This window comes from Anser cygnoides, chromosome 4 (genome assembly GCF_040182565.1).
Source record: "Anser cygnoides isolate HZ-2024a breed goose chromosome 4, Taihu_goose_T2T_genome, whole genome shotgun sequence".
Taxonomy (NCBI): Eukaryota; Metazoa; Chordata; class Aves; order Anseriformes; family Anatidae; genus Anser; species Anser cygnoides.
The window spans coordinates 27,144,508-27,157,235 of record NC_089876.1 but is presented as its reverse complement, the minus strand read 5'-3'; the positions used below and the strand labels follow the sequence as shown (position 1 = coordinate 27,157,235).

At 39.4% G+C, this 12,728-nt stretch overlaps 1 protein-coding gene across 1 annotated transcript; it reads left to right on the top strand.

Moving 5' to 3' along the window:
* The first annotated feature begins 6,586 nt into the window (after window positions 1-6,586).
* On the top strand, window positions 6,587-11,331 carry COMMD8 (COMM domain containing 8). The gene is made up of 5 exons (XM_013172697.3): window positions 6,587-6,733; window positions 7,202-7,357; window positions 8,352-8,504; window positions 10,079-10,234; window positions 10,816-11,331. Exons 1-5 carry the CDS (start codon window positions 6,689-6,691, stop codon window positions 10,834-10,836), a joined length of 531 nt encoding a protein of 176 aa, XP_013028151.1. The 5' UTR covers window positions 6,587-6,688; the 3' UTR covers window positions 10,837-11,331.
* The last annotated feature ends 1,397 nt before the right edge of the window (window positions 11,332-12,728 follow it).

Genomic DNA, 12,728 nt, shown 5'->3' with positions numbered 1-12,728 from the left:
CAGGAATATTCTCTGAACTACGAGAGGAAAATTTCTTACTTCATTCCTTACAGTGGCTTGTAGAAGAAAGAGTAGATCATATCTTCACAGGGCATAGTCCAGCAGGAGAAATTATGTGGTTAGCTCTAGTCCAGAATTTGCTCCAGAGTAATTCTAAATAACAGCAAATCTACTCTCAGCTGCCTCACTGAAAATCAATAATATCTCTACTAATGCAATAGTATTAAACCATTGCAAATCTGGTTTGAATAAAATTCTAGTCAAAGCTATTGTCACCTGCATAATGAGATTCATTACCTCACCATAAATATATTTATATATTTATAATTATATGCATATTCCTACCACGATTATATTTTTCACAAAGTACAGAAGAACTGATGGTTTTTATCATGTTAGTTGAAGTTAGTAAGCATGGCGGAGTAAAGCCATAAACTTAATGGATTCCTACACCACCTGCAGGAACCGGTGTAACAGATATTATATCAGATACTACTATCTTGAATTTGTTCATGAGCCATAGATACTTCACACTTTTGCAGTTATCAATGACTAAGCCATGAGAAAATCATTTGCCATTGCAAAGTAGTATGCAAAGTGCCTCTCTTGTTTTTGTATCTGATCTGAGATAGCAGAAGCTAACAGCTGGGCTTTTCACTCTCATGCTGAAGAGAAAGGGGAACTGCAGTAATATAATTCAAAGCAGAATTTGTCATGGTATGCTAGGTCATGCAGGTCATAAAACTGCAGCAACAGTGCAATAGTTAGCAAGATTTGAAAAGCTGGTAACTGTAAGGAAGTTGTCCAGGACTCTTAGAGCTGCTTCCTCAAATCTACTTTTCTTATTAATATATGCATATTTAGACAAGAGGTAGCTTCGCTTTCAATGTATTTCTTCTGCCCTCCTTTTCCTCTGTGATGTATTTCCTTGTATTCCTCAAGAGCACTATATTTGCCCTGTTTGATATTGTATTACCACGTTTCCCAAGAAAAAAGAATTTCCACCATTTTGGACACATTGACCTGGCTTGCTGCCATGGTCATACTTTTCCAAAATACAGAGGAACTGATGTTTTTTATCAGATGTTAATTAAAGTTCATAAACACGATGATGTAAAACCACAGACTTAATGGATTCCTATACCACCTGTAGGAACAGTCAGACATTACTGTTTTAATTTTGCAGGTGGGGAAACTTAGATGTAAGAAGATGAAGTGGGTTGTCTGTGTCTAGGAAATAGTATACGACAGAGTTGGGATTTTTTCCTTATCCTAGTTCTGTGCTAAGTGCATTAGCCAAAGAGTCAAAGAGTCAAACAAACAAACAAAAAAATAAACAATGGGAACAGATGTTAAACATCCTTCAAAGAAACTTATATATCTAGAGTACGCCAACAGACTCCGTTTTCCTGAGCTTGGATACAGGCATGGGTAGACAGGATTTACTCTTTAATAGAAGCCTAGGAATGTCTTTAGTGAAGTCTATATAACTCTTATTTCCCATGGAAGAGGAAAGGACAGAAGTAGTATGTACGTGTGGAAAGCTGCCCCTTATACTAACTATAGACCCCAAGAAAGTCCAGGCTTTCTGGCCAGCATGATGTCCTGCCAAACTGGACACAGACTGACAAGACTGAGAAAGTCTTGTAAATCCCAAGGCCATTTGCCCTGGGAGTAAGTTGATTGTATTTACACTGGAAGGGAGTTAGTGGCAACAAAGCGCTGTTGTGCTGTACTGGCAAAAACACCCTCACTATGGATGTAGTTATATCAGCAAACTGTGCTTCTACTTAGTCTGGTAAAATTATCTTCTCTTTTTATGCCCTTGCTGAAACAACCTCCATCAGCAAAAACAGAGCTTTGCCAGCATAAGTATTTGACCACCTGCTGTTTCCACTACCATAAAATATTATGTGATAAAAATAAAATATAAAGTGGCATTCAAATCAGAGTCATATAATAAATACTGTCCATGAATTCCTGTGTGGATGAGGGGAGATGTACCTAGTAGTGCGTTTATTATTTTAGGAGTACTTTCTCCCCACTGCTATTATGACATGTTGGTGCAACTTGCTATGCAGCATATTCCAGTGTCTACTAATTGTTGTTTACATATAGGGCGAAGAGTCATCATAATCTACCTTTAGGGCATTTTCTTTTATCTTTTCTGATGTCCAAATAATTTTGAAAAGCACCAACACTTTATTACCATTCATTATTAATATTCCAGTTTTAGGGTTAGGATTAAAGGAGGAGACGAAGATTTGGCTTATGTTTTTAATGCATCTGACCTAAAAGTGACTATTAATTTTTTGTTGTCTTTTTGCATTCCAACCATTGCAATCATTAAATCTGCACCATGGCAAGTAAAATTCCAGTCCCGACATGTACCTGGTTTTCAGTTCACCTGGGACTCTTAAAAATGAAAACAGGAATGTAGAAGAATAGAAATGGAAACAATAGATTTTTCCTTATAAAATGGTAGCAATAGATCAGATGAAAATAAACTCTTCTGCATGTTCCCTGAACCCAAGACAGGAAATAAGGGGCCTGAATTGCAGAAGAGAGTTAGAATATTCATAGCAACTGAGTAGGGCAAAGACTCCTCCTTCTACTGTCAAAGAAGCTTGTGCAAAATAGAGTATCGTGGTTATGGGGGAGGAAAGGCAAGATATCCAGGTCCCAAAATAAGTCTGTGCCTGCCCATCTGTGGACTGATGTTGACAAGTGGGACTTGCAAGCATAAAGCCCCAGTTACTGACTCTGGTTTGTCTTAAGAGCTGTTACTCCAGTGGGTATATGGCTCAAGCCAACTACAGGCTCCTTGGCCTACAGCAGGTTGCTCTTCTGGTCAAAGTTATTCCCCTTTGTACAGGGTGTGAAACCTGCTCCTGACCCTTCTACTAACTCAGCCAGGCAGTTGTCAAGATGTATTCTGTACAGATACTTGAAAATCTCATGACACAACTGATGTGATTTTGAATAATATCCGCAAGATTTTATCCACTGGTACTTCAGTCCAGTCTATGCTTGGAGAGTCTCTGGCAATACCAGTTCTTCTCTGAATATCTTGCAGTGTAGCAAGTGCTTAGCATGTTCTTTTCTTGAAAGGTGGTACAGAGTTCAGTGTATTAATTATGTGTCTCTAAGGTGATTCTGAGCAACAAGAACATCCCTCACAGCTATTGCTAGATCTTTAGTGCTGTCTGTTAGAAGGACAGAACTGCTGCAGAGAGTGAGAAGTGAAAGCAATAATTAAGAAAGTCACTCATTATATTTCTTTGTTGGAAAAATCTGGAGAAGATGGAGACAAGTATAGAAATATGGACATAGTCAATATCCACTATGTATGGTGTACTATACTCAATGAATGTGCCATAGTGCCACAGCTTATGCTTCAGAAGTTGGGGGACCAAAACTCGCCATGGCTTTGTGTGCTTAAATTTTACAAGTCAAATTATTTGAGAAACTGATTTCTCATTCAAGAGAGGAAACTCTGATTTGACTATAATCTCAAGAGTGTTAAGTCACCTCCAGGGTAAACTTAAATAAGACTGAATGCTAAATTCAGTGAACCTGCAGACATTTCAGCTGTTGAAGAATAAGGATAATGATGCAGATGATAGATTATGAAGAGCAATAGCTAATAAAGAATGTTCTGCACATCAGTGTCAAATTGTTTATCCAGCCTCACTTATTATAAGCTTGAATGGGTGGTCAGAGTGTAAAAATTAAATGAAGATACATTATTTTTGATTCCATTTAGCTGTAGCATATTACAATGTGTATGTTTATAAGTAAGCTTCTACAAAAGCTTTTTATATTTCTGGTTTAATAGTTAAGGTGGTTCACTGATTGATATTCATTTCAGGACCAATTTCATCGTGGGCTGCCAGAAGGGTTAGTTTAGTCTTCCCCCTCAGTCCTAACCACAAAGTTCTCTTCTGCTAGAAGTAGTGCTCTGTTGCAACCCGGCTGAAATCTAACTTTGTGACAAAAATACAGAAGTAAAAAAATAACAATTCATTTTCAGCTGTATCAGCTATATTCTGCAGTTGCAGTTTCATCCTGCAGCCACAAGCACCCTAAAGGAAAAGGAAGCAGAGCTGGAGTAAAGGGAATAGCAGGACCTCCCTTTTCCAGGCCAACATGAATTTAACTCAGCTGAACTGCAGCCTCATGTTTCTTCTGCACTAAAAAAGCATTACGGGTACCTGTGTGTTGGTAAAATACATAATCATCTATTTCTACTAATATACCAATTTAATAGTTCCTTGTGGGACAGAGTTATACTGGTCTTCAGATGCTCCCTCCAACTGGATATGCTTAGAGCAATATAGACTACTTCTATGCTATAATATCTAACTCTATAATATTAAGAGATTCTGATTATTAGATAATTTCCAAATGTTTTAAAAACAAGGGCAACAAAAGAATTCATTTTAAAAATAGGTTTAATTACTGCAGTTTAGCTTGTGGGTTATCTGTAAAATCAAACAAAACCATCAAGGAGCCAGTAGCAATGTGGATACTATAATTCAAAGTTCTCTCCACATTTCTCACTTGTGAAGCTGCTCCTAGTCATCCTGGAGTCTCTTGTCTACCTACTTATCTTTCCACAAGTTTCCCTCCCTGTCTCTGATTTTGTGGTTACTCAACAACTTGGATTCAGAGGGGTGGGGTGGGTTATTGCTGCTGTGGTACAGAACCATGACAAGTTGGTATTTTCAAGGCCTAAGACCTGATGGTGGATCCAAATAATGCAAATCCAAACAAACTCCAAACTGACAAGGCCAGTCTTGTTTGCTGCACTACTTTGTAATTTTACACGGGCTCAGAAACATGCATTCAGCTAACCCAGCTCTGATTTCCTTGCCCAGTCCTACTCTGCTCCTCCTATGCCAGTGGATCCAAAAAAAAAAAAAAAAAAAACAAAACAAATAAAATAATAATAATAATAATAAAGCTATACATCTATGAAAAGTGAAACTCTTTATTCCTAAGACCTGGAAAAACCATCAAACAAACAAATGAAAACCTGTTTTGAAAGGTGTTCACTGAGATTTTGTCAGGATGTGTGGTTCCCTGTCCTCTTTTACACATTCCTGTCTTTCAAGTGTTATGTAAATCTGTTGCATTTATCTCTTGTTTGGTCCTATTCAATTGAGTGGGACGCTCACTACCTTTCTCCTTATCCCCCTTATTTCTCCCTAAATCTGGATTTCCTTTGCATTACTCTTGTGTCGTCTCTGGCTCTGTCTTCTTTGAAGCAGAAGCTCCCCCTGCTGCTCTCGTTCGTAGTGTGCAACATCGTACAGTTAGAAACTGGATAGCTTTCTAGTCATCTAACAAAGCACATTCTGGGAGAAAAAAAGGAAGTTATTATTCAAAATGATCTAAAATAAAATTAATTTTCCTTTGCAATTTCAACTTTTCCTGAATTCGGTAGCAGCATGAAGTAATTTCTCCATAATAAATTTAAATACATTTTCCAGAAGCCTTTATTAAAAATCTATTAGCATTTGCAATCTCTGAGAGGAATTGGGTGCATCTGAAAGTCTGCAGTCAGCAAAACATGCAATTGCTTCCTCCCCATCTGTTTCTTCCCCCAAACTCCCACACACCACTCTGTTCCTCTCATACTGGCGGTCACAGAAGACGTGCTGCAAAGTGATTTAACCAGCCTGTTTTTTTTTTTTTTTTTTTTTTTTTTTTTCACAGACCTTGCATCCACCAGTACAGACTTGTAGCTCTTTTTGCATTCTTAGGGCCTGGTTTTATGCTTACGCTTGTATAATCTTATTCCTGTGAATCAGCCAAGTGATTTCAGTGACATAAGATCTGCCTAAAGGTACATCAGCTTCTGTGCCCAGTGTTTTGCTGGAGCTTGAATTTGAACTGTTTTTCTTGTACAAGTGATCGGGGGGTTCCTGCTTATTCATGTTCATGTTCAAATCAACTTAAGGTGCGGAAAGCTTGTTGCTAATGTTAAAACCTCTTCCATATGCCCCGTCCCAGTCTGGCTGGCTTTCTCCTCCTGGTTTGGCAAAGCAGAGACATGAAACGAGCTGTTCCTGGCAAACACTGTACTTGCAGCATGAGCTTTAGTGCTTAGTATTTCCCCTAACTTCTTCAGTTTCATTTAATGTCTGAGCCTTTTGTTCGCTGCTGGAAGCCTTGACCTCACTCCTCTGAGATTGGCTAAAAAGCTAGGCTGATAAAAGGTGAAAAGCAAAGCTACAAAACAGGGAGAACTTCAAAATAGCTGAAATGTTGATGCAGATAAAAATCTGTGAAATTTTGAAGGTTCTGGCTGTATTTGCAGGCTGCCTCAAGGCCGTGCAGGTTAGGCTGGGCGGTAGTAGGGTGGGTATTCGTGCGGTACCTGCTCGCACACTGCCCTTCCTGGGGGTGTTTAAGGAAAGGTTGGGCATGGTGCTTAGGGACGTGGTTTGATGGCTGATACTGGTGGTTGAGGGACGGCTGGACCAGATAAACTTGGAGGTCTTTTCCAACATTAACGATTCAATGATCCCATGAGGCAGCCAATCGAAAGCGCTCGGCCTGGCAGCGGGGCCGGGACTCGAACCCGCGGCCTCTCGAGGAGAAAGGCGGGGCCTTTGCCCCGCGCTCATGCGCGCCGCCGGGGCGAGGGAGGGCTGCGGGCCGCCGAGGGAAGGGCCGGGAAATGCTGCGCCTGCTGGAGAAGCTGCCGCCGGGGCGGGCCCTGGAGGTGGGGGGCGCCTGCTTTCTGGGGGGCTTGGGGCCGGCAGCGGGGCCCTGTCCCCTTAGGGGGCCTCTCCGTGGGGTTGCCTTCCTGCTCTGACCCCTGCGGGCCTCTCCAAAGCGAAAGCGAAAATATGGGGAGGCGCTGAGGGCGCCCAGGCTGGGGCGTGCTTTGCTCTTTCCCCTTCCCTCAGCCCGGAGCAGCGGGGATTTCTCCTGCTCATTTCTGCCCGAGGTCTGCCTGAAACCGAGGCTGCTGGGGAGGCATCGGCCTCGGCGCCATTGCTTCCTCCTGGTGCTCGGAGAGGGGCTGCCAGAGGGATACTGTGGTTCTGGGGGAGCCCGAGACTCTACCCAGGGGCTGAGGGGGGATAACTGCATTGCCTGATGAATTTGGTGTAGGTTAACAGTGATAGCGACGTGTTTTTAACGTATTTTTAAAAATTCCGTGTCTTTATGTATCACCTTGTTCCAGTTCCTTCATAAGATAGTCGATGGCATATGTGGCCGGGCATACCCTCGGTACCAGGACTATGGCGGCGTTTGGAGTTTGGCGGAGTGGATGGAGGTTTTGGGAGAAACAAGGAGGTATTTCAAAACTGCGGTTGGCAAGAACATGTCTGATGAAGAGGTAAGGGCTCATCACTGACTGGATTTGACTTTGAGAAATCGTTCTGCAGTGATTAGCCTTCTAGTTTTTTTAGGCCTAAAATATATCTATAGTGTAGCATTTGAATAGTAGCCGACAAAATCTTAGTACCCTCAAACAGGTAGAAAGCAAGCAATGTTTGGAGGTAAAATGAGATGTCTTTTACAAGAAAAAAATGGATGGCATTTTTATTAAACAGTGCTGAATAATACTTGATAAAATACTGTTTTAGTTACTTAAATTGATAAGTACTATAAATTAAATCTATGTTTTCCTTAAAATATGCAACCTGTCATTACTGTTAATTGGGAATAAAACAATTCATGCACTTGTTTGTTGTAAAATAGCAATGGTATGTAAATCCTGAAAATACTTAGGCTGGATGGACCATGCAGCACGGGGACTATCATTCAAGGGTGTTCCAATGTGTATAACTTTTACAAAAGCTTTTTCTGTTACCAGGAATCTTGATTGTTTTTGCCCATTCCTAGTCTTTTCACTACCTGCTAGTAGTTATATCTAACAAGGATGCTTGTGAAGCTTGTGAAGTCTGTACATCAGTATGTTCCTACTGAGCTAATGTATTTTGTTTCCCCTCTGATGTTCAGAAACTCAGAGCTAAACCTGGCTGATTGTGTATGTGATTCTTGTTTTGAGTTTAGCATGGCATTTAAAGGGCTTCATTCTCTGGTCTCTTTTACTATAAATGACCATTTGCATTAACTGCGAATTACTGCCAAACAAGAACATTGTTGATGTTTTTATTGTTGATATGTTTTTTTTTTTTTGCATTGCTGTAATAAATACTGATTGTCTATCAGACATGGAGAAGGCTGAGGCTGTGGAGCATAGTATAACATCTAGATAAAAGCTTGGGTACCTAAAAAAAAAAAAAAATGCAACTATTGCAGGTGGAACATCTTATTTCTTTAGTTAGTAATTTAAACCGTCATAACTTTTGTTTTGATTTTTGTAGGCTGCTCAGCAGATACAGGAGTTAAATGAAAACTATCAAGAAGCGATCACAAAGTGTCTAAAAGGCAGAAAGGAAGAAATCAGGAATGCACTGGTAGAAAGAGTAAATGCAATATCGTGTGCCCAGCTGCAGGATTTTGACTGGCAATTAAAGGTGTGAGTTTTTCTTTAACGCTGCTTGAATATAAAAAGAAGCATCCTGCAATGTAGAAGTAACTTTATATCTCCTTAGTAGGGCCAGCTGATTCTGGGGCATGGCTCATTTTTTTAAAGGTAACAGAAAACCACATTCATGGTAACAAGCCAAAGACTTACCAGACACTTGTATAAACTGAAAGTAAAATTCTGTGTTTTAATGTTGAAGTTTCTCTCTCTTTCTGTCTCCTAAAAGGAGTTTAAAGTGTTATTAGGAAGTGTTCAGAGTTTTGTGTGCTGTCATGATTTAGAGACTTGAATAGAGAGTATTTTTACTCAAAGGAAGAAGAAATATTTATTTAAAATAAAGAGTAGTACACTGATGTAGGATGTGGTTCCCTGATTTTTTTTCAAACTTCTAGATTCCTGTATTTAGTTTGGAATCATTTATCTTTAGATTTGTTGTGATAGTAAGTAAGACGACTGCCCTACGTAAAATTGAATGGTGCTTTGGGGTTACAAAGCCACTGCTGCTTTACATTCAACTATGACAAAGACATAGAATGTAAACCACATAAGTAATGTTGTTTACTTAGTCCATGGGAGTAGTTAAATAGTTTTCCATTTCGACAAGCATTAAATAATTTGTGTAGCAAACAGCTTTTGAAATTAAAGAACATTGCCCACCAAAGACAAGATTTTGTGAGAGCAAATGTGCATCGTATTGTGCTTCAGATGAGCTGTTATTAATCATTGATCTGCCTTGCTAACTTATTTTATATAAAAATATAAACCAGACTCGTGTGAACTTCTTAGTCACTTGTGGTTTCTTTTAACTGTTGCTCATGGAAGTTTTTTTTTTACTTTCTTCCTGTTGTATGACATACATTTCTGGTACATGTCTAAACTATTGTATTAATTTTACTTTAAACAACTTTTTTTCCTTCCTTGAACTTGTTTTTTTTTTTTCCACTTGCTCTAATTGAATCCTACCAAGGAGATTGTCTGTCCTTTGTTGTAACACCTTCTGTGCGCTGAGTAATAAAACAGCTCTGTACAGTGCTGATGAACAGTATTATTAACTGATCCTCTACTTAATACCTTATAAAAGGCCTACTTATACCAGAGTGGGTATAATAGTAAACAAAAAAAGACACCAGCACAACTGGTATATAATCTTCTTCATCAGTATCAGTCAAGTAGGGTATCTGATAAACAATATTTGATCAGCTGTAGAGAGTTGAAAACTGCACAGGGTTGCCCTCTTTCTCCCTACTGCCCCCTTCAAAAATAATTATGCTAGTCAACATTATAAAGTGACTTCAGAATTTACATAATTCACTTTTAAAGAGCCATGATCAAATATATCTTTCATTTTCATCTAGAATACAAAAATGTAGCAAACCAGTAATTCTAACAAATTATTTTGACAAAAAAAAAAAGCCTGCAGGGATTGCGAGCAGTTAGTTTTGTCATGTGGATGTTTGTTCTGGTAGCACCCATTCAATATAAAGTAAAGATCTGATGCTGTGAAAGACTAAAAACTTAATGGCTCCACCTTACGTTTTGTTGTTTTTTCATCAATCTTCCTAGCTTGCTCTTTCCAGTGATAAGATCTCCATGCTGCAAATGCCACTTCTCAATCTTGATTTGGATGTGAGAGAAAACGGTGAAATTAAACCAGTTTCTATAGAAATGAATAAGGAAGAGCTGCAGAACCTAATAAATGCACTGGAAGCCGCTAATAAGGTAGCTTTTACTGATGTCTTGTCTTCCTGAGTCCTTGTGAATTTGCTGGTGTGAGACCTCTGAATAACTTCGAAGTTCCCAGTGGGATAAATGTGTTAGTCCAGATACAAGTGCTGGTCTCTTGAAATGAAAGCCCTCAAATGTTCTTCCGGAACAGACTTCAGTAGTCTCCATGTTCCCTATGTCTGTTTGAAAGTCTGTATGGGAGCTATGGTTTGTTGTCATGTCTCATGTCCATACTTCTAGGTGAGGACAAGGAGGAATTCATTCTAGTAATGGTGCCCCCTGTTCTTCTTTATGTAAAGGAAATCCCAGTGGACCTGAAAATCATCGTTTTGCTTTTTTTGGTTTTGGGGAACTGTGAAGTGGTTAGTGTGCGGTAAGCGGTAAAGAAAGTGGCTGGAAGTAGTAACTGTGAGGTTGTACAAGAGAGCTGGCAGAGGGATGGCACATCTTCCAGGGAAAAGATACATTTTTACAGTTACATAGACTGTAACAGAAAGCATAAAGGTGTACTTCCTGGACTGATTAAGTTTTTGTCTCATCCAACTTTGATCTCATCCCTTTTCTTGTTTTTGAAGGTTGTCTTGCAAATGAAATGACAGAATTCAGATCATCGATAACGTCTGCTGGCAATGGCTTCCCAATTGACTTGGGGAAGCAAAAAAAAGAAACATTCTCTGCAGTCAGAAGCTGTTCATGCTGTCAAATACTGAACTGAGAAGGCAGTTATGACATGTGACCAAATACACTATTAAGTCTTTTATGAAACTAACAAAATCTTTTTCTGTTAAACCAAAAATACAAAATTCAGTGTACAGTTGCTTTTAGTACTAAAGGTTTACAGAAATATGAAAAAGTATAACTTTTGTGCTATAATGTGCTATATTTGTTTCAGTTAAATTCTGGGGGGTGACTCTGCAGGTGCCTAGTAAAACTAAGGAGTCTTAATTGCATAGTATGTTGTTCATTTCTTAAGTGCCATGATAATGAAGAACACAACAGCATATTTGTATCAGTGATGTATTTATACTTGTAAATAGTAAATAAATAGTTGATTGTGTGTGTATTGTTGCAATAAATTGTTTCTTGATGTATTTAGTCGCTAAACTCAGACATATTTTTACATGCTCAGAGAAAATCAGCACTACAACAAAAAGCAGTATGGAGTCAGGGAATGGTTGAGGTTGGAAGGGACCTCTGGAGGTTGTCTGGTCCAACCCTCCTGATCAGCCAGGACTAAGGATACAGGGTGGTGTTTCATCTTTACTATCATCTTACACTTGTCCTGCCCTTTACTGAGGCGCTGAACAGGAAAGGGTGCAGAATTGTTTCACAATTATTTTAAATGACAAAATAGTTTGTGTTATGACATAACAGCAATAAGTGCGCAAGAGCTATTTTTTTATAAATGGTGGGTTTTATTGAAAGAGTATTGTTTATATAATCATACAAATGATGTTTTTGACAGTGAGCAAACAGCACTAACGTGTGAATAGCTAAAGATAGAGAGGAACACCAGTGGAACAGTCAAGAGCTAGGAGCTACAATATGGTGACGGAAGAGCATTTGAAGATAACGTGTACCCTGACCTTGTGTCTCTACAGGGAAACAAATTAACCTGTGTAAAGAACATAATGACCTCCTGTGGGTTGAAATTAAATGGGCAAAACAGAAAAGATGCTTCACACCATCTATCAGAAGATGGTTTTGTTCTCTCTGCTCTCAGAAGTAGGTACTTTTGGAGCAAGAAAGGTCTTCAGTTGTGACAGTAAAGCTTTTGTGGAAACTGCACCAGGCCAAATTGATGCAAAAAGCTAGAGATTTCACAAAACCCCTTATGCTGTTGTCAGCTTCAACATATACTTTGATGAATGCAGGTAGGAATGCAAAGGCAGACAATAGTAAGAATGTACGTGTAATGGAAACATCTAAGACGAGTTTATGGGGTCAAGGCAGAAAGAAGAGAGTTTATACATGAAGTATGCCCAACAATGCTCCCTTCTGGGCTAAGGAGCAGGTGGTTAGTTGAAGAAGTTGGCATTACATTCCCATGCTTCAGGTTTTCATGTAATGCAAAGCACTGCAGTGCACGTCCTAGACCCTGGAGAAATTGTATGCTGTGAGCAGAGTAAAACACAGGCACCACACTGGAAGCGAAAAGCAGTAGAGGAGCTGTGATTGTGAGGAGTCGTGTGAGTCTGTGACTAAGGGGCAATCAGGAAAGCAATCCTATTCTTTTTGAAGGTATAGGAATTAGACCAGGGGTGCAGGAGTTTGAAGAGACTCCATGAACATGAAATAACTTAATTTTGTCTTTGCCTAGCTGTTTTTCTGTGTGTTTCCAGGCCTGTGCTCTAGTTAGGTGGTTATGGTCAGTTGAATGGCTTTAGTGTTTGCATATCCCACCACGCTAATTTGCAACTGTTGTTCCCAGAGGGTACTCACCTTTTAACCCTGTTTCATGGACATACATTCACATTGTCTCCTAGAA

Excerpts from the sequence above, each read along its gene's own strand:
- COMMD8 (XM_013172697.3), top strand. The coding sequence starts at position 6,689 with ATGCTGCGCCTGCTGGAGAAGCTGCCGCCGGGGCGGGCCCTGGAG. Across the intron at positions 6,734-7,201 it reads CGCCGGGGCGGGCCCTGGAG|TTCCTTCATAAGATAGTCGA; the intron begins GTGGGGGGCGCC and ends ACCTTGTTCCAG. Across the intron at positions 10,235-10,815 it reads CACTGGAAGCCGCTAATAAG|GTTGTCTTGCAAATGAAATG; the intron begins GTAGCTTTTACT and ends TTGTTTTTGAAG.